Raw genomic sequence first — 26,759 nt, forward strand, 5'->3', positions numbered from 1 at the left:
TCCTTGTTCCCAAGTTTTATTCTTTTGGTGTGCATTTTCTCTTTTTCAGAGAGTTGAATCTCTAGAGCCTACTAATGGACCTTCTAACTCCAATAGGTAGTACAAGCTATTTTTTTCGAATTTTAAATCAAGTTATTAGATGGTTACGTAAAGAATGCCTTAATCAAATTCATATTTTTCGTGTACGCGGAAAAGCACTTTGAGACCACTAAGTATAGAACAAAAAAATATTAGATCTCATTTACTGTGTACTATTTCTTACTTCAAATCTCCGTTTAATCGCAGTGGTTATCATGTAATTTACAATTTAGTGTTCATAATTCTTATTATAAATTTAGTAACTTTGCTCGTAGGTTTTTTGGAGTTTGAGGCCTTTGGACCATGGTAAAATATATTAAGGGGAATGAAAATAATCATGTAAATACAAATACAGAATTAGAAATAATAAAGACATTTGAGGTAAAAAAAAAGTTTGCCTCCCACCAGCTAAATCGAGAACTGCACTTCGTACGCTATTAACTCAGGAATCGTCAGACCTGAAGGCGACAGAGAGCTGCAACAATTTGAAAAAAGTTATTATTTCGTAGATAAGTTGTGGTCAAGTTATTTGGGAATTACTTGAGGGTGCAAATAAACCTGGTACTGACGTTAGACTCTGAATTAATGACTCCTAACTGTTTTAGCTGTTGAATTGAGTGCTTTTCGCTTTGAATGATGTACTCCTGGCAATTAAGTACAGATAAAGATTTTCCAAAACCTCTGGGCCTCACTGGGAAACTGGAATGGATAATCATGCACTCTATTCACGGTGAACTAATTGAGGTGGTCCACCCGCTAGAACTCTTCTACCTAACTTCATTCCTAGCCCTTGTAAATTAAAATGCCCAAGAAATATTGAACTCTGACCTATAAATACTTATCAGCTCATGGCAGTAAATTTGGAATCGTTCGTCCATGGCTCTGTAGCCTTTTCAAAAATTTTGAGTCGCGGGGAGAAATTTTTTAATTGAAATTGCATTTTTAGTTTATTTCTTCCTGCCGTTTCTACCGCAGAAAAAGTAAAACCAAGCTATATTGGAAGCCTCCCAACCGTGACAGAACGTTTGGCTCTTTGATAATAATAATAATTTTATAGCAATTTAATCTAATAAAATTCATTTTACTTTTATCATTAATTCCATTCAACAATTTTTTTCTCCCAGTTAAATTGAGCGCTATGAATTTTTGGGCAATAATTTGGGATTCGTTAGCTAGCATTTTTCCAATTCTATTGTATGTTTCTTTCATAGGTCAAGGGCATAAACTGCTTTTCAATAAAGTGTTATGATTTTTTTATAATTCAATGGCGGCATGAAATGGACTGGCCATGCGAACGAATTGCCTATTTATTTTGGAACACACCTTTTATCTGTTAGTTAAAATTCTAAAACGGCTTCTGAACACCGCACCGGCTCAAAATTTTAAGCCCAACGCACACGATTGAGTAAACCTAGCTGCTAAAATATACTTAAATAGACGGAACTTGATGATTGGATAAACTTAATTTAAAATGTTTTGGTCATGCAGGGTTAATTGGCTAGGTCATGAAGACAAGAGTATTTTAGGAGGATACAGGTATAATATTGAACTCCTCACTCCACCATCAACGGAATGACTATGTTCGTGATCAGTATGCACGGTGGTAATTTTAAACAAAACGTGTGCCACATTCGGGAATATTTACGCAGCAATTATTGAGTAGCGAGGCTAATCACGAGGTTCTTTTATTTATAATCGCGCGTCATTTGAGCTGAGGCCTAGGAAAAATATATTTAATGTGTGTAAAAACAAGCGATGCAACGCTCCAAACTCTAACTCTGCAGAATATAATTCTTGAATAAAAATTCACGCTGTACATTATCCATTAATCAGCATACGGTTTATCGAAATGCGGATTAAACGGGGTAGCCCAGTGCAGTTGTTCGTAGACACCATTTTGTAATGGACCAATAAGACCTTTGATAGCCATTTTAAATATTATTTTTGTATTTTTCAGCGTGTTTAAATTCTCATGTACCGCAATAACTCCGCTCTACCGGTGTGTTTGAAGTGCAACTATTGCATTTTGTAACCTAATTACTCCGTTTTTCACCTTAAATTCTGTAGCTAATCTCCAATTCGACCAGACATAGTTCATTAGTAATTAATAATTGAATTTTCGGCCCCAATAACGGCGGGATAAAATCCTCACCTGCTTCTAGGATTCCAGGGGGAAAATGAAGCAGGGAAAGAATTTTCTGAAGGAAAGAAATGATTTCCTGTGATGAATATACCCTCGCTACGCTTGGCATTTTGTTAATCACGAACAAGATTTTCACAGGAGGTATTATCCTGGCTTATTTTTCATTTCAAATAAGTATTTTAGGTTGTGAATATAGCTGCATAAAGTTTCATCGCATGAGCTCATAAATCGATGTCAAAGTGACGAAAAACGAATTACAATACTCATTCCAACATTTAAGTCATATAAGTCCATAAAAGTCTGATTTGCAATTGCAGGGGTAATTTAATGAGTTGGTATATTAACATGAGGTATCTAGCGTTAAATGAAGGTGAGATCATACTACCTTTGTTTTCAGTACGTCCTTTTGGAATTTTAAGTAAGGATTCAGATGTATATTTTGAAACTGAGCTTCCATCATATAAATTATTCGAAAGAACGATAAAACTTAACTTTTAAGCCTCTTGAGGCTTCCAAATTCATATCGATTAGAAAGAACAATAACATGACAAACTTCAAAAATAATCTTTATTTTTTCAAAACAATACATGATGAAAATAACCTTAAGCCCAATTATGCTTACGTGTTCTAAAAACCAAATAGTGAAATTTGCCGAGCTAAAATCGTTTGGTGTGTTATCAAAATGGTCGATACATAAAATGGTCTAGTAGGAATATTTGGGTTTAAAGTGATGCAAAAAGTATATTTTCATGGAAAATTTCACCCTTATATTCGTTTGTTTATTGTTTTGTACCGTTTGTCTGAGGAGTTCACCCGCAGGTTGGAGTATATAGATAAGAATAGAGTTAATATTGTAACTTTGTTCTTTAAGTTCGCAGTTAGTTGTAGAATGATACATATTGTTTTGGAAATGTCTATCATAAATAATTGAACGATATCTTACTTTTAAATCGAGATTTATCGACAAGTATGCCCCTATAAATGTTAACTGTCGTCATTTTATGTTTATTTTTATGTTTATTATTATTTAGTCTCATTTTTTGTGAAACGTAGGCATAAAAGTATGGCCTCTTCATCACTTACTACATCGCAGTCACTAGACTTGTCTTGCTTTACTGAAGCTAAGCTCAGTGCAAAATGGTATTATAGGCCATTACCCTGTGTAACCTCTGTTGAGCGGAAGTCACCGGAGGTACTAAAAAAGAAGCCATAGCCCATACAGCGATCCCACTCTCCCACGCTCACTTAAATTGTCTAAATTTCCTAAAGACCGATACCTTGTCGATGCAGTCCTTTATCACTGCCACTTACCGTTAGCTTGAGTCCCACGATAGTTACTACATCTTATCCTCTTCTTAATCTCGTGCGAATACTTCTTCCTCGGTGGTCCTCTTGCTTTCTTCCCTTCTGCGTTCCCTTCAAGAATCATTGTTGTGTATGCTTCGAAAATTTTATTTTTTATTCGATGTATCTTATTTTTCTTTTTGCCGTATCCTTTGTTGACCTTCTCTCTTCTTGAATATCCTTCACAACTCCCAAATTTGATTTTCTTTCCTGCTTGCTCTTGTCATCTTCCGCCAAATACACCGTTCAGTAAACTGTGGCCAGGTCCTTGACTTCCATAAAGCAGTGAACTTCTTGAACAATGTTTCTGCAAAGAATTTTCCAGTATCTGTATTCATTATGTAAATGTTCAGTTAAAATATTTTTCTCCGTCCTATGCAGTGGCGGATCCAGAGAGAAGCTAAGGGGGGCTAGAGACCCCTCCCTAGTTCAAAGTTCATTTGTCGAATATATATGAGGTGAGAGCCCATTAGACTCCCCTTGTCCCTATCCTGGACCCGCTGATGATCCTAAGTGTCTGTATTACCAAAGTAATCTATCTTTTCCCTTCTATTATTGCCCCATGTGATCGTACCACCTAGATAACTAAATTATATTTATACTTTAATTGATCACTTTAATTGACTCATTCAGTTTCTTACGTGACACCTAGACGTTGGAGTCACCAATACTTTAATACCCGTGACATCTTTGGTTTCTTTTAAAAATGCTTAATCACTCGAAGGAATGCACCGCTAAATAGTGACGCGCACTCACTTCACCGGCTTCCGTCTTTGCAGGAATGTACGGAGTGCGACCTCTTTACGCAAAGCTGGCTCCCATATAGGGATCAGCCGCAGCGAATGTGTCATCTTTAATGAATAGCGTCAGAATTTATGAAAAGGCATTCCCCGCTTGCAATGCGGGCGCGTAAGGAATGCCTGGAGCGTCATGTTTCTGAGTGTGCGCATTGGCAAAAATTTATTGGAAAAGGGAATAGCTTTCCTTTTGTTTCGTTTTATTTCCGCAGCGTGCGCAACTCCCACATATTGGTAGTAACTACGATACTGGTAACAATTGAACTCCAATTAATTTAACATGAAATCGTTACATGTCAAAAAAATTTTATCATTCTCACTCATGGATTCTACCCGAAGGTTAGTGTATATTGGTGGGATTAGAGCTCACCCCGGACTAAATTGCCGGGTTAGTCCGAGGTGATACTGTTAATGTCTCACGTTCAGAGTAGAAGGAGCCGGTTCCCTCCTCTCTGTTACTTCGCACTTATAGGATTTTATCCAGTATTTAAACCCGGTAGCAGTCGGTCGGCAGTCAAACGCTGTACTCACCATACTAAAACACTCACTTTTCTATGTAAATATTTTAATATTTATGGTGAATTCTTTTATGCTGCTAGCAGGTTTTTCAACTTTATCGTTGAATAATTTTTCCTTGGAGCCGCAAAAAATATTATCCAACTTTCGTGAGGAAAATAAATTTCGTCATAAATTAATTGGTCAAGAAAATAAATATCACTTATTGCGTAAAATATTATTTTTTTTCGAAAAGCATTCGTTACTTTCCTTTTGCGATATATGAACTAAGTGCCTTGGCCAAAAGCATTAGAATAATGAGTAATGCTCAGGATTTTCTATCACGTTGTATTTGTGTTTATGCCTGTAAAATACGTTCGTTATTTTTTGCATTTAAGTCTCAAGGCGTTAGAGGTTCAACTAAAAGAAGCGCCCTTAGTCACGCAATCAGTGCAACGCTATCAAAAATTTTTATAGAAAATAAACGTATCTAAACCTGTAAGTGCAAATAGTCTCTGTATAAAATTGTTTCGGTACTAGTAACTGACAGCAGACTTTTAAAAGTAAACATATAATTAAGCTTAGTAACTTATTATTGGTATATTACCCTGCCCTTTGAAAGCGTCCGGAATTTTCGGAGCGTAGTGTAAGTGAGTGTGCGGATCGACCAAAATTTATCGGAAAAGAAACGGTTTTCCTTTTGTATCATTTTATTCCCGCGGAATACCCGGCGGCGCCCCCACCTCCTCCTATCCTTAACACCTCGTGCTTCTCTCGGCCAATCGCCTTCCTTCTCCAAGAGTAACCTGACATGGCCGTCTTTACTCAAACCCTCCCGGTCATTTACCGCCTGCCTCACCCCACCTCATTCCCCCTACGAGCCCTCGCCACCCTTCAAATCCAATTCATTGCCCCTCACTGATCCCTTTTCAGGACATTCCCTTCTCGCTTCAGACCCTCAGTCCGATCTCTTCACCAGTGGGGTGCTCGTACCCCGCCGCTTCGAGGCGACATATATATATTTTTATAGCTTTCACCAATAACGTGGACGGCAGGATCTGATACGACCCGATAGAAGTTGATTGTGTCAAGAGTATTGCTACATCTGAGAGCTGCGGAATTCTTCTTTCTTCTGATTTAAGGTGTCGAAAGTTTTTCTTTTCAACTTTTGCTGCTCAACTTTGTGGAAACCACGAAACAGTGAATGAAAATTCACTTTTTACATAACAAACTAAGGCTTTATTCTCGAATGGCTTCGAAAATTCTCTATCTAAAGGATTGATAATGTTAAACAGTTGTGAAAACTGAGATCGAGAGCAAATAATTTGCGTGAAATGTTCAAAGTTTATTTTATTTTCTTGTGATAGAAGTTTTTTGAACAATTCAAGGTTCACTTTGGACGTCGAAATTAGTTTTAAAGAGGTTTTCAGCCTGTCAATAATTTTGTTGGCAGCGCCGATTTCAGTTGATTTTCATGTTTTAATGATTTTATTTGTCCCGCTTTGCTACACTTCAATAATGTTCAAGGTTGTTTTTTAACATCTTCACGAAAACAGGGCATTTGGGTTGTTTATTTCCTTTAGTTCGTACTGGCGCCATATCTCTTCGGCAGTTGGGTGCTCACTGCTCATAAACAGCCGCGATATGTTTTACGTAGCTTTCGCCAATAATGTAGAATGCAGGGTCTTATCCGATCCATTGAGAATTGATCGTAAATGGAATTCCTATATATGAAACCTGTGGAATTCGTCTTCCTTCTGATATGAGGTGATTTTGCTATTTTATAACTTCTATAGGTACAGATAAATAAACGTCGGTGGGTATAGATTTTATGTGAAACGTTACCAAGTGTTTTGAACTATTTTTTACCTCCAAAATATGGGTACACCGACGTATGACTTTACTGGAGCGCGCCTACAATATTACGCTTTCGGGTGGCTCTATTGCAATAACAGCTGACCACACTACAATTCTTTCCCAAAATCAGCTCATAATGTTCACGAAAGTTTATTAGGCCACGAAAATACTCCTCTTGAGAGTAAAAGTCTTCGTCCTCCCATCTGTGGCAGCAAAAAATGTGTCCATTTCCTAGATTTCCGCCGCATACGATACTTTTCATCCAAGTCTCCTAGTGCTCTATTTTTTAACGGGAGCTCGCTGGTGTTTCCTATTCAGCAGAGGGACGGTCCATCATATTCCTTCCTCTTGTAATCGGGCGATATTTTGCGGTATTGATCAGGCAAAAGGTATGCATACATATGTGAGACCTCGAATTCAATGACTTTATTCTCTCTTTCCGATATTGCAGGCACCATGCCAGGTGGAGCTGGAGAACTGGGTAAACAGTATTCACAGTGCATGTGCAGCCGCTTTTGCTCGGCACAGGGGGAAGACTGGCACACTTCATCTCCTTCAAGAAGAAATATTCCGCCTGGAAAAAGCAATCGAGTCGGTAAGTTTGTGGATTCCTTTTTTTCTGAATCCTGCGGTTGTAAAAATATTTGGGATGAATCTTCCGAAAGATCCATCTCGGTTCAAATGAAATATCGCAAGTGCTTCCTTCTCTCATTCCTGTGATTCTTTTTATCCGTGTACTTAAATGCAAGGTTCCTTCATTTGGTTCAAAAATGCAAAACCATTTCTGGCCGAAGGATTCCGCACCACTTCTTAATTTCCTTTGATGATATTTCCCGTATGACATCAATAATATACTGACTGTATAGGAATTATGGAATATGTTGCACTCTATGAAATGTATAGATGAACATTTGATACCATCAGTTTTAGGACACCGTCAATGCAAATAGATAGCACGGTTATCTGCAAAAGGCTAATTAAAGAAAAATATAATCCATCTAAGCACGTGATCCATTTACGATATTATTCGATGATTCCAAATGAAATTGGTGTGAAGTCAAAAGTAGAAATCATTTAGAATATAGATACCTGATATAGATAGATAAATGTCTCTTACTGGACTTTATCCTGTGTAAATTTCTCCATAGCTTTCTCTACGGTAAGTTGTGTGTTTTTAAAATTGAAAGCACCAAAAAGGGGCTAAAAGCATGCCCAATTGACCCCCATGCTAAGGGTAATACTCGCAGTGGATGTGGATTACCCCTGGTAAATTTTAGCGTTGACGGAGGTTTTTTCTAAGGAAACCTGAACTGGAATCGGGCTATTAAAAGCAGATTATCCCAGGGATTTTCTTCATCCCTCTCTGGCGGCCTTTTTCTTCCAGGCACAGGTGTCACCCCGATGCCGGTTACCTCATCTTAGTAATAAATACAACAGATAAACTTAAATTCAAATTTGATCCACTTCATAATATTTGTAACTATTAAAATACGCAGCCCGAGTTTGTCACGTATAAAAATTATATCTTTAGGATGAGGGATATTAGATTAGTGGAAGGTTAAGTTGTCACTTTTAATAACGGCACTCCTTCATATTTTTTTATTTAAAATTAATGTGGAATCAAAAACTTGGGAAATACGATAGCACTAGTACATGTATAGTAACTACTACGACAGCTCTTGGCGGCGGGCGGTAGGCAGCCTAATATCCCCTATCCCCTTCACACTCTTTATATACGCTCCTGGATCAGTTGAAGTAACACTGTCCGAAAATATATTTTCAAGATTGCATCGAGCCAGTGTAGTCCAATATTTGTACTCGGCTGCTACATTTTTACGGTCCGTTCCATGGAGGACACCTCTGTCATTATTGAAATAAAATTTATTCCTAATTCAATATTTGTAGCCTACCTTTTTGGTGCCTTTTCCAAAGTTATTAATACGATATGTAAATGATAAAAATAGCTTTATTGTTTCTAGGGTATTGTGCGTGGAGACAGTGGCGGATGCGGAAAAAACTCAAGGGAGGGGCGCAAAAGATATCTTGAGCTACATTTACTTTTATCGTAGTAAAAAAATAATCAAGTCAATGCAAAGCTAAAGAGAGTTTTATTTAAACTGATTACATATCTACAAGACGATGAAGTCTTATGGTATAAAAAAGTTACAATTGTGGTTCTCCCATGTTCGGCAATGCGAGCGGCACCGCAAGGGGCGAGGGCGCGCCCTCCATATCTATCCGCCACTGCATCGGGATCTCGTTTTCTTTTGAGGAATCGTTAAGAAATGATGAGTAACTTAGCAAAAATTAGTGACTGCTATTATCTTCAGTCGTTATCGGTTGGATTTTTAATCGGTGAATTATATTTGGCGGCGTTGTATGACAAATAAAATTCCATTAGTTGCTGTATTAGGAATTGGTTAGTGTCTGAACGGTTGGAGTCGTTGGGGCGAAATGGCATTGGAGGCTATTCGTTGTGAAATGGCAACAAAATTCGCCACAACTAAAGGTACAAGCCAGTACAAGCCTTCCCTCAGGTATGAGCGTATCTTTAGGGCGCCACGGATACGGGAGCTGCGTCACCCCTTTCTTAACGGTAAGGGTTATTTATGGAGAAAGGGGGGAATACCTCGAGTTAATGGTCTGTTTTGGCCGGATGTCAGCATGCCCACTGGGACATGCGTCCTTGAAATAGAGATTGGGAAACAAAATAAGTCTCTTACTCGTTCGTAAAACTTTCTCTCAGTGACCATTGCAAGGTTTTAGGTCATCGTGTGTTTATGTAGTTAAGTCGCGAATGTTTTATATTTAAGTCGCGAACATAAATCGCAGCTCGCTCCCTAGCTTGCTCGAGCGTTTGAACTTGAAAAAAAATTCATGATGGAAAAAAGGCGAGTATAAATTCACTCGATCGTCGTTGAGGTCTGATGAGAAAGTTCTATCATAGATTTCAATGCCATGAGTGTGTTCGACGCGTTTACCTTATTAGAATTCCCGGACATAACCGAGGGGTGACGTCATGCGACGACAGTTGCCGATCAGCTATGCGATAGCTACTGCGCACCTCGCCGCACATAACAAACAATTTGAATTTTTTAGAACCCCCTACAGTGAATTTTATCGGTCTTGGTGTTACAATATGTTGTCATATTCAATCACGATGGGTATTGTATCCTCCTCAGCGTTTAAAACGTAAGGATTGAGTTTAAAAGAATGACTTTAATTCCTTTATTTGTGTTTGATATTAATTTTCATATCATTTCTAACGACAGGATCAAAAGCTTAAACATATGGCTGAGCTGCAGCAAAGTGTAGTATCAGATCCAGAAACGAAGGCTCAGATTGGATCTCAAGTAGTGCAGTGGGAAGAAAACCTTGAAAGACTTCACTGTGAACAGTTCAGACTTCGATGCTACATGGCCTCACTACAGAATGGCGAGCTGCCTAATCCTAAGGTAAATAATAAATATTTCCTGTTTATAAGCACATTCGATGCATTGATAAACATGTAATTGAGCAATGAGGTTGAGCTAAATGAAATTTCTTCCTCAATTATGCGAATTATTTTTCATTTCAATTTGATCTTCATTATGCTTTTAATGATTTATTGTGATTATCTGTTGATGGTCAAGCAAATCTGTTCTCGAAGCCTTAGTTGTGCTGTTTCTTCATTGTCTCGATATTGTATAGCAGTATTACTAATTCGCGAATTTGTTATTAAATTACCCTTCGATATCTTTTTTCAGAGTCTACTCACCCATGTATCCCGTGCTACTAAAGGCACACTTAACCGCCTAGGAGTGTTCACAGTGTCTTCCTTTCACGCCTTTATCTGTGCTCGCTCACCTTCTCTGCTCAACAATCTTCTTGCCGGTAGAGGTGCAACCAAACGAAGGGCACCCGCCTTGGCCGCCCTATCTAGAAGTAACAGTGCTAGTGGAAGTGGAGGAACTTCAGGGAGAAGATCTTTGCAACATGTGGGTGGTGCTGGAAGTGGTTCATCCACGAATGTGCGGGATGAAAATGATAAGAATGTTAGAGTGTCACTCCCTGATGGCCAGGTAAGATCAATATCATCTGTGAGTACAATGGCCCTTGTAAATTTTCTGCTCCCCCGTGCCTTTTTCTTACCTGTGTTAAACTTTCGAGTAGCCAATGATGATCAAAATAATCTGTGCTTGGGAAAATCTGGTATTAATATTACAGCTGAGTGGGTACTATAGAGATAATTTATTCATTCCTTGAGTCATCACAGTTTAATTGTTGCCTTGAAACTATTTGTGCAGATAATTTTAGTAATGCTAACTAAGCTAGTTAATCTTACGCTATCAGGTTTTTTTTACATGGCCCTTTACGTTTGTATCACTCATTGTCAAGATGTACTGAGTATTGCCAGTATTTTGCTTGTTGATTCCTTAATAAGAGCTATACGGGTGTTAACTTTTACTTGCCGTATGGAAATCGTTGTTGGTTCCTCTGTTTGTTTCTTTCTTATTTTCTCTGAATTTTTGCTTAGTTTTCATGGTTTGATTAAACATGAATTTATTAACTGGTTTCAATAGGAAATAAAAGCTTATGGGTGGGCAGTGACAGCATGTACTTAAAAGTAACATTCATGCATGGTGTGCAACTGTGGCAGATTTCAACTTACTCATTCTCATTTTAAGCTTGAAACCAAGTTGTTAACACAACATTTATTGCTTGTGAGTTTTCATTTGATCCTTACTGAGTGCCATTTGCTCTGACAGAGTGCTGTGGTTTTTCTGCGTGAAGCCCTGTCCGTCGAAGAGTTCCTCACTGCAGCTTGTGGTCGTCGGGGGTTGAGTCCTACAGAACATTTTGTTCGTGTGAAAAAACGAAGGGATATGGAGGATACCAACTACTTTGTACCTCATCGTACTGATCTCATTGAAACATATGTATGCATAAGTTTTATTTTCATGGCTTATTGTTATTTGAGTATAGATTATCAACTGGTATATTATGCACCTAATTTTTGTCATGATATGTGGTAGTAATTTGTTCCAGCGGCTTTCATTCAATAGACTCAATTGGTGTATCAATTATTAGTTTTATAAGCATGAATTACCTGCTATATATGTACATATATTTCCTTATTATTGACCGTAGCTCTTTAAAGCTTTTTTTCAATCATCCTGTTGCTATCAATTTTCTCAAAGGGATTATTATCCTCTTCTTTAAACTATCTTCCTCTATGTATACCATTGATGGCTAGCTTCTGTATTAGTGGGGTCTTGTTGTATAACTTGACACAAGCGTAAGTGTTTATTTAAGTGAAAATTAGACATACAGGGCATCTGTTCAGGGCCACTGTTGTGCCATATAACGTATCAAAATCCCTATTATTAAATTCAAGGAATGCTAATTCGTAGAAGATGGGGATGGAAGTATATTCTATTTCTTGTGAATCTTCCCAGTTGCCTATTGAAGGAATGTTTCCATGATCATTCCAATTATTCAAAATGCAGTAGACTTGTTAGAAATGTTGTTGAAAGTTAGTCAGAAATGTTGAGGGAATAATTTTAGAGTAATATGCATCCATGAAAAGACAATCACGCCATAGAGGATCATTGACTGGTAAAAGATGAAAGTGAGGTAATGATGCATCAAAGCAGTAAGGATATCTGAGTGAACAACTTGGGTAGGACTTAGGAGGCTGCTCCTATATTTTGAGGGATGCAGTCGAATACCGTAATCTTTAGTCTGCCTATTGGGCATCAGTGATGTTTATTATTGAAGATTGAATGTAGTTTTCTATTTTTTCCATATGGAAGCTCACATCCAAAAGATCTTATTGCAAGTTTTTTTAACGTAATGTAGCAAATGCGTTATACAATTTTAAGATAGCTTGTTACAGCAAACTGATGTCGAGAAAAGGTTTCAGATGTCATAGGAGATTCACTGCCATTCTATGACTGTAATCTGGTTATGAGTTATCAGTTAGAGTTGAGGTCTCTGAGACGGCTATTTTTTTATGTACTAGTTTGCTAGGCAAATAAAATAATAATAATTGATCCCTGCATCCTTGGAAGCTTTATGGTCTAAGTTAAGTCATCCCACCCATTGTATTGGTATGGGCAGTAACAAAGCTATTTGACTTGTTCTTACCTCATGCAGCTTTCCTGAGCATTCTTGTACATACAAATTTGGAAAAACCTTGTTGCATTCACTTACTGATACCTTTATCATCCAATACCTTTCATGAATCTCTCTGAAGTTCTTTGTCTGATTTTGGCTAGTAGTTTCCAAATAATTTTGCCAAAAATTCTATCAATTTTTCAATGCTAGCCAAGAAAATTTTGTCAGCTAGTATCTAAGAGCAAATAATATCAAAACAGTTAAGTACATCAGTCAAGTAATTATCTTTCCCAGGGAGATTCATGAGCAGGTTATTGTTTTACTGTATTTTCCACGGCATTGGAAGACTTAATTTCATTAAAGTGTTTTATAATCTTTGTTGAAGATTTTCATACCCCCGAGAAAAATAATCGATATTTTGGATTAAATTTATAATCACCAAGCTGCTGAATGCAACGTATTTGTGCATGGTTGCATGTAATTTTTGATTTATCATTTCCTTCTTTTATATGAACGAAATGTGTCTCAGAAGTCATGAATTTCTAGTCATGTATTTTTATTCTGCATGGGTTACATTTTTCACAGAATTTCAGCCAATTTTGATTTTTCAGCTGAGCTTTAATTTACATATTTTTTTTTTCATCAGTTGCATACTCATGAAGTTGTGGAGGTTTGTGCCAAAATCCTGTATCAAGTCGAATTGCAACGCACAACTCTGGAGCACATGTGGGGATTTTCAGTGGAAGCTGAGCTTATGGAGAATGCTGACCGCCAAGATGAGCTTTGTTGCTATGTCAGCAGGGTAGAGGACAAGTCTGTGGCTATGCACAATGGTACGTTTACTGTCCCAGAGATGACTTTACGCTATAGATTTTAGTAATCGATGGTGAGGTCACTCGTATCTATCTCATGGTGCTACTGGAAATTGATTAATTCAGCCAATAAGATGGCTTCAGTCCCTAACCAATATGAACTAAGTCAACATATCCTTTGAGATGAGTGTTAATCATTGTTTTTGAATGAACAGAAAAATTGGGGACTGCCATGTGCAATGAAAATTTATTCTTATCTTGCTCTTGAAATGCATTTTGTATTCAGAGGTTCGTTCTTGCTAATACAATTTTTCTTAATATAAAAAAATAATTTTTCCCATGATAAGAATTCCAATAATTAGCCCCATGAATACAAATAACCAAAAATGTACTGGTCCGTTTGGACAGTAGTGGTATTTTTTGTGTACCCACACCCACCATTTTCAGATGTACATGAGATGGGATCAGACTTGAGTAAAAAAAATATGCATATCTTTATTTGGCTTAGTTTATTTATATAGGTATTACCACTTGGAATCAATGGTTCCTAATTAGTTATTACTGTAGCTATTGTCGATGAAATGGAGAAGCAAGTAATTTTTACGTTAAACCTTTCCACATGCATTAACGGAGTTTAAACTTGTGTCAAGCATTCCTTGTGCCGTATAAACAGTGTTTCTCAACCAAATCCAAGGATTACCATGCCCACTCGTACCAATGGAATTATTTTAAATTTCACTGCAAAAAAAAACATATTTTATTAATTGGAAAAGAAAATGGAAACCAGAAGTATGGATTAAATTGTGATTTTTCCCGGCTGCTGACAGCTATTGGCTTATTTGTTTTGGATGCTGATGGAATTTTTTTTTGTGCTGTGCAGAAAACTGCTTGCAATACAGGAGCTGTTCATATTGACCTAAGAGTAGAAGCCTGTCATTAGGAATTGGCTGGCCAAAATTTGTATTCATGAATTTCCCTGAGCCTAGATACATATATGTTAAATATGACTTTTGGCCACATCACTATTCATGTGATGAAGCAGTAGATTTAGAGTGTCATTCTTAGTTTTGAGAAGTCATAATGCAGTGTTGATAATTCTATCAAGAGGCCGCAAAAACTTTGCTGCACCTTTTAATTAATATCAATATGGGAATACATTCCATTTTCTTTAATGTGAGTAGTTTCAATTTTTGTTATGCCTTATATATCCAAGTATAATTCTTTCATTTTACTCAAATACTCTCTGTTAAGAGTGAGGGAGGAGAATTTTTTAGAATAATCAAATTCCTATCAAATGCCAATGCCGTACAGCCTGCATGATTGATAATTATCCCTGGACCATTTCTTTACATGGGGTGGTTATCTCGTTCTGGGAAAGTAAATCCTAAGTTTCACTAGGGGAACAATGCTCTCTCAATGATGTTCTCCCTTCCCAAAATTATTCCGACTGAGAGAATTTGTTATGCATATCATATTAGGTCCTCAATTCCTTCATTCCTCTCAGCCTTCTTCTGAAGTGTGGGATAAAGAAGTTTATTTTCTGTTCATATACCTGGCCTCTGGAGCAAAATCCAGGGAGATCAAATGACTTTCAAATACAATTCCATTATATATATGCAAAAACTCAGTGCACATTAATAAGAATGTGACCTAATCATCTGTACAAAATGAGAGTAATTATTAATTTTCCTAAGTAAATATTTGTAGAAGGAATGAACAATGTCATGAAAATGCTGATGTTGAGTAGCAAATATTTTTGTTAATTATCTCCATATTAGGACGTGTTTATACATTTAATAACGTGGGGAAATTAAAATTTTAACTTTAATGTTCAAGAAAATTTACGAAAAGGCCATGGATAAATGATTGGAATTGAAAATGAAAATCCTCAGAAATTACTTTTTTGGCTTTGACGAGCTAAGAAAAGTTTTCTGCATAGATCGGAATAGCAAGATAAATTGCAGGAATTTAGATTGAAAGCGGGCAGATTTCATGCTGTGGAGCTGTTGAGAAGCACTGACTCTGGAGCCATAGATTAATGGTGTTCCTTTGTCTCATAGCTTTGGGGTGTGAATGCACAGTGCGAACCTTTGCTTGCTTTTTCACCAGGGATCATCAAAGGAGATGAGATAATGGTGATAAATGGTGCTATTGTGAGTGACTTGGACATGATGTACTTAGAATCAGTTCTTCAAGAGGAGCTGGCCCTCTGCATGATGATGAGGTCATCAAGAACGGAGCCTCCTGACCCTGCGGGACTTATGAGAGGAGCCACAGATGACATCATTGACAGTCTTGTTTGCCCTCCTCCACCCACAGATGGTTTGATACCAGAGGAGGTCCTCTCTGGCCTAATAGTCCCTGCTCCCGGTTGGAGTGAGTACTTTGGCTCTTGAAATATCTTATGCGAAGTGAAAAATTATCTGCTCAATGATTTTTATTGTGATTTTAGTCATTTGTACAATTTTATTTATTACTAGGGATGTGCAAGTAGTGCCTGTAGATCTCGGGTCGAGTTGAAAACTACTCGCGAGTGTCAAGTCGAGTTTGGTCATATCTGGATCTGGCAATATTCCACAACATATTCTCATTTTCAAATCCTGTTGTGAATTTTCTATTCTAAGTACTCAGCTTGATGTAAAAAGGAAAAGATAATGAGGAATGTTGATGGTATTTGTGTCAGTATAAAGAGATGAATGAAAATTAAAATGTCTTGAAAAGTTCCATTTGCACTGCTGAAATGAATTAACTTCTAGTAATAAGTGGTCAATTTAATTAATATATACGTACCCAAACTGCCAGAAACAGCCCTGAGTAAAAGCATTTGCACCATTGTAATAATGCTTCATGATAGCGCTTCCTGTCGGCAGATTTCTGAACTTACTGCCCTTGACAACTCTGTAACTGAAACTAATCGTCTCGACATTCATATTGCTACTCAAATCACTTGCGTCGAGTATCAACGACTCGACTCGAATTTTCAAGTACTCGCACATCCCTACCTAGTACAGGCGGTCCCCGAATTTTGCACACAATGCGTTCCTGAAAATGTGTACGAAAGTCCAACCATTGAGTACCATACTAATTAGGGGTTACGATCCAAAAGAGCGAAATATACGTACTAAAACCTTATTTTTTACACACATTTTATTTTTAATAACTAATGTTTAATAATATGTTGATAAAATTCCTCACATCATATAATTCCTTTCAAAAATACACAGAAAATGTAAATTAAAGTAAAAAAAACAAGAACTCTGTTGGGTACCGAGTGAAACTTCCTCTTGGCGTTAAAGTTGACATTCCACTTATTATGTCCACTATGTATAAAAAGACATATGAAGAAGCATAACAAAATGTAATTGTTGAACCCTCACTCTTGATACCTTAAAATTTTTACATCAAAATTCCTCGGTGGGTGGCATTTCTCGTATATTTTGCATGTTATTCAAAAAAGACAAAGGGAATTGGGATGATATTTCGTGCAGTATCGTTGCTAAAGGTGTACATGAATTAAACAGCACTCAAACGGAAAAACTCAGTTAGAAAGAAGAACTTACTAATTTTATTGAAAGCTGTTTGATGATATCTAGTCAACTTTTTTGAAAAATCTCTAGGCTGAACTACAGCTTTCTTCTTCTCTTGATGAAGGAGCCTATAGCTGGCAGTGTCTCTCTCAAATAAATCACCTTGATTAAAGTCAACAACCAACAATTGTTCGCATATACTGCCATTTGAAACAGTTGAATTTTGGGATGCGCAGTAAACATCGCGGGAATTTTGAAAAAATTACAGACCAACGTTCATAAGTCCAACTTTAGCGTACGAAAGTCAAGTAAAAGGTGTCAATTAGAAACGTCAGAAAGTACGAATTGTACGAAAGTTGAGGACTACCTGTAGTTGAAGGAGATGTAAATTTTGATAGACTTGTTACAGATCCAGAAACCTGAGAGAACTGGGGATATTCTGGGAATATAAATACATAGGTTTGATATAAAATGGTAGGCTTTCTTGGTGAACTATGACCCTTTTCAAATATCTTTGGGACTGGCCCAGTCGTGCAAGCTCGGAATGTTTCGAGCTGCATCGTGGTAGGTGGTGGGACCTGTGATGCTAGGAATGAGGTTTAGGGGAGAGAGAGAGATGGGATTGCCATGTTTTCTCCAAAACTAGTCAGTGAATGGAAATGAAAGACTGTCTCAAAAACCCTTTTCCTTCTGGATAACACAGATAACTAACTAACGAAGCGCTCACCATGGAGGTCTGAAAGCAACTAAATTTCCTGGAGTCTAGGTTCTGCCTGTCAAATTTTGGTTGGTTTTCAGGAAGTCATGTCCTGACTCCCCAATAAACTTGGACCTGCCTTCCAGTCGCAAAGGCATTTGAATTGACTCAAGCTACAGGGATTCTTTTCTAATTCTCCACCATGTCTGGTTTGCCATGGCTTTTTGGCCATGAAGAGAAGAATTCCTGTCAGTGTTTATTCTCATGGAAAACTAGAAAAAAGTCTTGGGCAGTTTACAATGGGGAATTCTTGAATGATAGTGGTTATTAAACTATTGTGTTTTTCATTGAAGCTAACTTGCTGGTGAATATGAGTAGGCTGGCTGATAATTTGGTCACAATTGTTTCTTAGACTTCAGTCATAGAGCAAATGTCTCTTGTTTTACGTTTGTGAGACTTTAAATTGGTTCACATATTTTGATATTCCGGAGATACTAAAATTTTGAATAAAGAACGTAAATCTGTAGCTATTGGTTAGATAAGCATATAAAATGTATTCCTAGCTTTTATTATAAATCAATTCTCTATTATTTCGATTTTGCAGCATTTAAAGAGGTCAGCCATTTAATAGACTTTACTCTCTGCCATACCCTTTGGGGAAGCCAATAAATCAAGGAGTACATTAAAGGAGATTTCCTGTTATGTATGTGAAAAATCACATAACCTCAGTTAGTTTTTTGTTATGTTCATACAGAGGCTCATGCAATGTCATGTAATCAACGAGTAATATTGTTTTACCCATATTCAATTTTTGGGATTGAAAATATTTCATTAATCATTGATTAAATTTGATTCATTTTTCTAAGTACTCACTGTCCATTTTTAAATGTTGGACTTTATTCAATCATTTACATTATGCAAAATAGTTTCTTAAATTTAATGTATGACACTACCCTGGAAATTTTCTTTTGAGGACGGATGAGTTTATTGATTTTTAAGTAAATATGGTATCATTATGTTGGGGGAGGAATCAGAGAAATACCTTTACTGTATTATGTGGCTTGTGGACATTGCTTTTCTCTGGTATGAATCAGTATATTGTTTGCGTGGTAGATTTAGCAGTTGAAGGATGCACATGAATTGTTCAGTTCTTGAGCATCTATTATTAACTAATCACAAGAATTAAAAATGTTGCAACTCTTGGATTCAATGCATACATGTAATAATTTGTACTAGAAATAATCTCAGATATTAACTGAAAGTGACTCAATTTTGTTGGAAATATTAATGGCATTTTCTTGTGTGAAGAAACAGAAACATCACCAGCTCCATCTGGGACTGATACGGCTAAGGCTTCCCGAGCCAATTCCTTTGAAATCGAGAACTTGCTCAAAGTAAGTATTTATTGATTGTTTGTCTTTGGCCGTCATGTATTTATAATAACAATAAAATGTTAGTATATTGTTGTAAAATAGAATTTTCTTATTTGTTTGAAATTATTGATTTGAAATTTGAATTATTGTGAATTTGTTGATTTTGGTCTCTTTTTAACGGTGTAGATTTTTTTCTGTTACTGATTTGTTAGGTCAAAGAAATCGCATTTTATGTTATCTGAAGATATTCTTGATGTATGGAAACCTTTGCTGGATGCCTTTTGATTTAAATTAGTTAGAAAATCTCAATTCATATTTCTTTGTTCATATTTAACTTTATAAGGCGTGATTTCGTGCAATCTTATGTTCATGTACTTTTTCACAAAAATAGAGGCATTGAATGTGACTATCTACTAGCCGTGTTGAGATTATTCGAACTTCAAAAGTCTTCCAACGACCACGTATGTAGACGGCGAAGCCGGAACCGGGGTTTTAAGGGGCGGAGCCCCTTAACGAGCGCGCGGAGCGTGCGAGTGTGACTATCTATCCTTCATGGAATTACATGAAACTATGAAAAATGTAGTCAAAAGGGCTAATCAGTAATATTTTATCAATAGTGTTAGCTTTGATGGAACAAAAATAAGTCTGTTAAAATATCCCCATAATGCTGAAGTAAGTCTCTACAAATATTATTAAACGGGTATATTTGTACTTCGTAAATTCTTTTAGTTTCTTTTCAGTTACATATCTCATTACATAATTTATTTATAATTACCCTCAAAATATTTGTCCAGCTTTTAATGAGCAGTAAATTATGGAGTTGAGAACTGACTGCATATTTTCTCTACTAGGTTTTATTCATATTTTTGTTGTTTATGATGTTTAGTGATTAACGTAATTTATCTTTTGCTACCAGACGGCAGAACAAGTGACTGGGTTCTGCCGCTCACCAGCGGAGACTAGAAAGTCTAGTCCGACTGGAAGTGTAGCCAGTGGAGTAGGTGTTGGAGGGAGCAGTGGTGGACTGACCCATCAGCTGTCAACGTCATCTCAAAATCAGCAGCCACTGAGCAGTAGTAATAGCAATGTTAATGTTAATGGGAGTTCCTCTGCCTTGCTAACCCCTAGTAGGCAATTGACAGATGCAGAAAAGCTTAGGAAAGTTATCCTGGAGCTGGTGGATACTGAGAGGACTTATGTTAAGGTACATTCGAGAGTTAATTTAATTTACTTCTCCCTTTGCATGTATGTAAGATGAACCTATATCTTAATTTTGCACTCTTATGTCTCTCCCTAATCGAACTAAGTGCAACCTGTGACATTTAATAATTATGATGCAATAAAAATTTTTCAGCTCTTTAAAATGAGTGTGTCAATTAAAACACAGCAAAAAGTGTAGCTGCTTGATAAAATCTGCCATTATTTTATTGTTATTTATTTTTTCCTTCCAGCATTTAAATAGTTTACTAGAAAATTATCTTGAACCACTCAAGAAAGAGACATTCCTATCAAATGCAGAAGTAACTGCATTATTTGGAAACATTCAGGAAATAGTTGCGTTCCAGCGGCTCTTTTTGCAAAATCTAGATGAAGCTCTCCAATTGGAGCCAGAGTTCAATCATTTTGAGCATCCTGGACAGTTCAAGGTGGGTACTTGCTTAATGGCGTGATCACATTGAATAGCTCAGTATACGTGTTACCTCTAATAATGCTTGCTTACTTTTTTTTCAGAACGTTTTATTCTCCATTGGCAGTGCCTTTCTTTACTATGTCAACCATTTTAAATTATACAGTTCCTTCTGTGCTAGTCACTCAAAAGCACAAAAGGTCCTACATCCTAGTAAGTAAAGTATTTTTCTCTTGCATGGCGGTGAACTAAGTATCAGTAATTTTTATTACCATATATTTTGTCAAATTTTAAAAATGATGCTGTCCTAGTATTCTCTAATATATAGTTCTTTTTTATATTGATGAATTGTAGGGCATATAAAAACTCCCCACTTCACTTGACAAGTCAACCTTGTCAATTAAAAAGAAATATGTACTGTTTAACTCTTTAGATAGTACATAATGACTTTGGCAAATGCATGCAAAAATTCTTTTCTGGAGATATCTTAGTTCAAATGAAGAAGATTTTTATTATCTATTTCTTATTCTTATTTTGCAGTCTGTAAGAATGTCAAAATACGATTATTTTATTTATTATGTATTAGCTATTAGCTTTTATGAACGTGAAGAGTCAGTTTCTCTTTTGAGTTAAAAGTAATGTAGGGTTTTGAGTTAAAATAGTGCTGCAGTTAAAATAAGTTTAGAAAAACTTGAAAGATGAAGATAGACTCTCTTTAATCCTTTAGTTTTTCATCTCAATTATGTGTGAATGTTATTTGAATGTTTGCATGAGTTTTGTGTTATTATTGTCTCTTCATATTTTTTAATGGTAAATTTTGGTAATTTTTCTGATTTCCTATGAAATTTTCTCTCTTGCAGATGAGGGTAACCAAGCCCTTCAAGAATTTTTGCAGGCACGGAACCCCAGGCAGCAGCATTCTTCAACGTTAGAATCTTATCTCATTAAGCCAATTCAAAGGATTCTTAAATATCCATTGTTATTGCAGCAGTTAAGGAATCTCACTGATCCAAGATCTGATGAGCACACACATTTAGTTGGTAAGTTTGATCCTCCATTTAAGTCACAAATCTAACTCATTGCTAGTTTTCATTTGATCTCATTAAAATAAACTTTCATATCACATTTAACAGAGGCTTTAAAAGGTATGGAGAAGGTTGCAGAACACATCAATGAAATGCAGAGAATTCATGAAGAGTATGGTGCTATATTTGACCATCTTTTTAGGCAACACCAAAAGTCTTGTAAACAGGTAAGACTTGTATTATTTTTATGTCTTAGGTGAAGTATTATATTATTTTATGAATTTTTCTGATTGCGTCTTTGTATAAATTATCAATTCATATTTTTGTAATTTTTCAGCCTATTGACCTTAGCCCGGGTGATCTTCTTTACTATGGAGGGGTGGAATGGTTGAATATTTCAGACTTTTTGGGAAAAATTAAGAAGGGTTTGGAGCTCCATGCCATGTGTTTTGTTTTCAAATCAGCTGTTGTCTTCCTATGCAAAGAAAGATTACGTCAGAAGAAGAAGCTCATGGTAAGTTTGAATGGAAATCTTGTATAGTCATTGTTAATGAGAAAGTGCTTCTTATTTTTTTAGTAAAATATCTTCTATAAAAACCGGCTTAAGTAATTCATTTTAGTTAAATTTCTGAAGAAACTATCACCATGGGGAACCTCTTTTCCTATGGTAATTTCTACTTATCAGTTCAGGATGTGGAATGTATGTTTTACCAACTTTTAAATTTGAATTCATTAATTTCATTAATAAATTTATACTACCTCCTACCTACCTACTTCAAGTGGAACTGCCTAAGTGAATTTAATATCTATGAACATTATTGAAAGTTAGGCTCATAGCTTGTGGAAATTAGCCCCAAGAGAGCAAGGGAGTACTGTAGATATGAAGGGAGGTTTGCCAATAGGGTAGTTTCCTTCATCGAAAAAAAAACAAAAGGCATTGATTGCGATTCATTACCCACCATTAGTGTATTCATAATATACAAATTATTTGACGAACATTAATGGTCAATTTTAGCCTCATTTGAAAAAGGCCAGATTGGCGATTGCAATGCCACTGCATGTGATGTCACTGGGGCCCAGATGCTATACGAGTAGTCAGGAGTTTTACCTCATCTGAGATTACCGATGCATGTATGAGGCATATAGTTCAGGGAAACATCTCTTAATAATCATCTATTAAAATTACCTATTGTCGGAAAGTTTCCTTTGTGTGATATGGTATTAATAATCCTTATTTAAGCCAAGCGCTTCTTGCTAGCAGGGTACTCTGCTGCCTGCTAGCAGCCTGCATCGTAGTGGCACTCATAGCCTTGCACCAAGGTGGCCTCACTCAGCGGCAACCGGAGCCAGAATGACATCACACGGGCTTTTCCCAGCATTCACACTTAGCCGTCGAGTTTTTGCATGCTTGAAATTTTTCACTTTTCATTTAATCGCAAAACATAGATATCGCCATTTAAAAATCTAAAAGCGTAAAATACTTACTCCAGGAGTAATAATCTTTCAATTAATGCAATTAAAAAAAATAGGAAACCACCTTGTTGTCCCTTTTAAGATAGAATTAATTAATACCTCAAAAGTAAAGGGGATTGATGGAATAGATGAGAAGACATGGTCAAATGCAGGAATATATTATTCCTCCAGCTGCCCCTACACTTGTACTTATACATTCTCCTTTGAATTTAGGGTTAAATGTATTTTTGTAGCAAATAAATATCCCTTTAATGGCATTTACAGGGTGTATCCAGCAAAGCTAGCTCTTCAGAGGTGGAGATCATCAGGTATCAAGTATTGATTCCAGTCACTGAAGTGCAGGTGCGGGCAAGCAGTGCCAAGGATGTTGTGGACTCATCACATTATTTATGGGAACTCATTCATCTTCGCAGTCAACTTCAAAGGCGCTCAGAAAAAGTATATGTGCTATCAAATAGGTATGTTAAATATTTGTCCACTTTTATGTCAATTTTTAAATGTAATGGATAATTATGATATCTAAAATTATTTTATTGCTAAAGCAGAAAAAAATACTATGTTGCTCAATTTTAGAGTTCTATTTTTTAGCCTGCGTTAATAGTCAACCTTTTTATTATTATCAATTCAAGAAGTTTACTACTGCAGAATGGTTGTTTATTTGTGTTTATTGTTTTTAATCACCCTGGTGAATATTTAAATAAATAACCAATATCTCCTTCATTGTGAAAAATATTTGTGATTTTTTCAAATTTGTCTACAATAACTTATATGAATTTTGAATTTTTTTTAAACATGAAGCATTCTAATTTGTTATCTTGTGATTGATGAGCTCCAGAAATACATGTAAAAATTTAAAAAAAAAAGTCCACCATCAGTCTTGTTTGGTAAAGATATTCATTTTTATCACTTTTTATTCCCTGACTTTGTTCCTTAACATAGGCATCCAATGCCTTGGTGTTTGTGATCCCAACGTTAGCACCATCTATGATGGGTGGCTTGCTGTTCACTTTGCCTGCTGAAGTTAGCATCACTTACCTAAACCATTGGATAGAAAAGATTGGAAATAACTCCATCCAAATGTCATCAATGTGAAATTAATCAATGCTGAATTAGAAATATCACGTTATCATTCTGTGTTTGTCTCTGAGTAAGTTTATCATTGCTTTCCATTTCATTCTTACAGCACTCCAGATTTCCGGAATGCTTTCCTAAAGACAATCAGGCAGATCATCCGGGAAAGTGTCAGGAATATGAGCATCCCAGCCACCAAGCCAGCATCATCAATGGGCGGCTCATCAGTTGCATCTGCTACATCATCCAACACGGCCACGCTCGGGCGACCTGGAACGGGTGGTGCTGCCATTGGCTCATCCACGACAGGGGTGGCTCCTGGAGCTGCCGCTGCGGCAGCCGCAGCTCAAGGATCCTCTCACACTCTCGGGAAACCTTCAAGGAAACCTCCAAAGGGTCCTCAGAGACACTCTGCTGGGAACATAGACTATGATAACCTAACGGGTAGTGGAGCACAGTCTGAGGTGATTCAAAAAATTCTGATCAAAACCTATTGCTAAATTTCTCATTTTTTTTTCTTTTTTTAATGATTGCTCTGCGTATTGAACCAGCCTCTAGAAGACTCAGTGTGACTTGTTTTGATTGGTTCATTTGAATGATGGAAAAGTTGGAAACGGACTTTTCGCCGTCATATAGTTAAGCTCATTTGTTTTTGCTGTGATGCCTATCCCTTTTATTATTCACCTTTCTTACTCAACCTTCTGTAGTTAACACTATTTTCCAGCCTTGATGACGTTGATTTAAAATCATAGCCTGCTAATTGAAAGATCACAGTTTTGTTTGGCTAGTGTTACAATGGTTCAATTTATTATTATTGTTATATGTAGCAATAAATAAAGTAAAAAACTTTATAAAGTTAAGGCTTTTTGAAGGTGTAGAAATAAGTGAATTAGAGAAACTGCAATTGAACTCAAGATCTGCAATCACTATTATATGCTATATTTTGGGTTAATAGATAGTAGGATTTTCTATGCATTTATGGGATCATTCTGTAAAACAGGGAATACTGTATCTTATTATGTTAAAAACTAATGATGACCATGTGTTGATGTGTCACAGGGAGAGAGAACTGGAGGTCGGGCTTCGGGTGGGTCAACTTCCAGTGCAGCATCGGGCGTGACAGCGGTGTCATCCAGGGAAGATGGTGATGGTGGCAGCTCCAACAATAATGTCAACAGTGGGTCTGGCTCAGCGTTTAGAGCACGAAGTAAAACTGTGAGCGATGTAATAGGTAAGGACATATGTAAAATGGATGACAGATCTTAAAATTACACTAAACATGGGCATAATGTATGTCACTCATGATCAAATTTTTAACAGTATTTGAACAGCATGGGGAGTATGAATAATATTCCCACTGTTCAATCTCAAGGGTTATTTGGTGGAAGTCGGGTGTACACTTAATAATGGAGCTGCACTGTATGAAACTGCAGGTATAGTTCCTGCTTTCTTTCGAAGAAAGTAAATGAGTATTTGGTACTTTGTCACCGATTTTAAAATAGTCTCATGCACCTAAAATTGAACCTCCATATCTGACAATAGGTGTGGAATCATTGCAGAATTGCGAACTTTGATTATGTGAACCAAATTTACTTTTGATCAAAGCAAATAGAACACACCATTTTATATCAATAATAATATATAAAAGAGAATGTCTGTTTGGCTATCCCCTATGGGTTTCCATACGGCTGCTTGGTTTGCACCCAAAATTAACATAGGTGCATCTCATGCTCCCAAACCCCATAGTGCTTCTTTTGGTTGCGTCCAATGCTTCCTGTTCATCGTTTTCTCATTACCGAACCGTACAAGTGAGAGACCATGAATTCCAAGTTTGTAGTTTCCTCATCTCTGGGTACTATCCTTCCTGATCAACACCATGTGGCTGACTTGTCAATAATAATGGGGAACATGCGCAATTTTTTTAAAGTACTGGAATAAGAAGGCCTCTACCTCAAATGTACTCGCCGAAAATTTTGCGTATTAATAATGCTTTTTAGCTGAGTCTTTAAAAATTGATCTTCATGGGCTGCTTGAAAACATGACGTCATCGGAGCGTGACGTCACGGCACGGTATCCACTGATGACAGACTGAGGAAGTGAAATCGAATTATGAGGGCTCGAATGCAAATTTGGCGCTGGTTCTGACATCATCTTACGCTGGTTGAGAATAATGGTGGTGTGAACGGGGCATTAGCGAAGTGAATGGCGTACCATGTGATGACGCCAGAAGGCGTTTCAGGTCACGTGGCTTCAAGCGATATTCGAGCATTTTTAATTAGCATTTATTGACGTTTGTGGAGTACTAGGAGAGTTTTGGCTTATGTATTTGGACTCGTGAGAA

General features: G+C 36.8%; 1 protein-coding gene across 1 annotated transcript in view; it reads left to right on the forward strand.

The window, feature by feature from the left end:
• The window catches only part of LOC124161017, a 362,450-nt gene that overhangs the window by 327,835 nt on the left and 7,856 nt on the right, over positions 1-26,759 (forward strand). Inside the window, exons 11-26 of the mRNA XM_046537157.1 lie at positions 7,166-7,309; positions 9,987-10,169; positions 10,461-10,775; positions 11,463-11,633; positions 13,460-13,646; positions 15,735-16,001; positions 19,158-19,243; positions 20,139-20,426; positions 20,674-20,868; positions 20,954-21,062; positions 21,710-21,889; positions 21,983-22,101; positions 22,212-22,388; positions 23,612-23,805; positions 24,531-24,882; positions 25,478-25,649. Of these exons, the coding sequence (XP_046393113.1) occupies positions 7,166-7,309; positions 9,987-10,169; positions 10,461-10,775; positions 11,463-11,633; positions 13,460-13,646; positions 15,735-16,001; positions 19,158-19,243; positions 20,139-20,426; positions 20,674-20,868; positions 20,954-21,062; positions 21,710-21,889; positions 21,983-22,101; positions 22,212-22,388; positions 23,612-23,805; positions 24,531-24,882; positions 25,478-25,649 (3,139 nt within the window). The remainder of the gene's footprint in view (positions 1-7,165; positions 7,310-9,986; positions 10,170-10,460; positions 10,776-11,462; positions 11,634-13,459; positions 13,647-15,734; positions 16,002-19,157; positions 19,244-20,138; positions 20,427-20,673; positions 20,869-20,953; positions 21,063-21,709; positions 21,890-21,982; positions 22,102-22,211; positions 22,389-23,611; positions 23,806-24,530; positions 24,883-25,477; positions 25,650-26,759) is intronic.

This window comes from Ischnura elegans, chromosome 6, assembly GCF_921293095.1.
Source record: "Ischnura elegans chromosome 6, ioIscEleg1.1, whole genome shotgun sequence".
Lineage (NCBI taxonomy): Eukaryota > Metazoa > Arthropoda > Insecta > Odonata > Coenagrionidae > Ischnura > Ischnura elegans.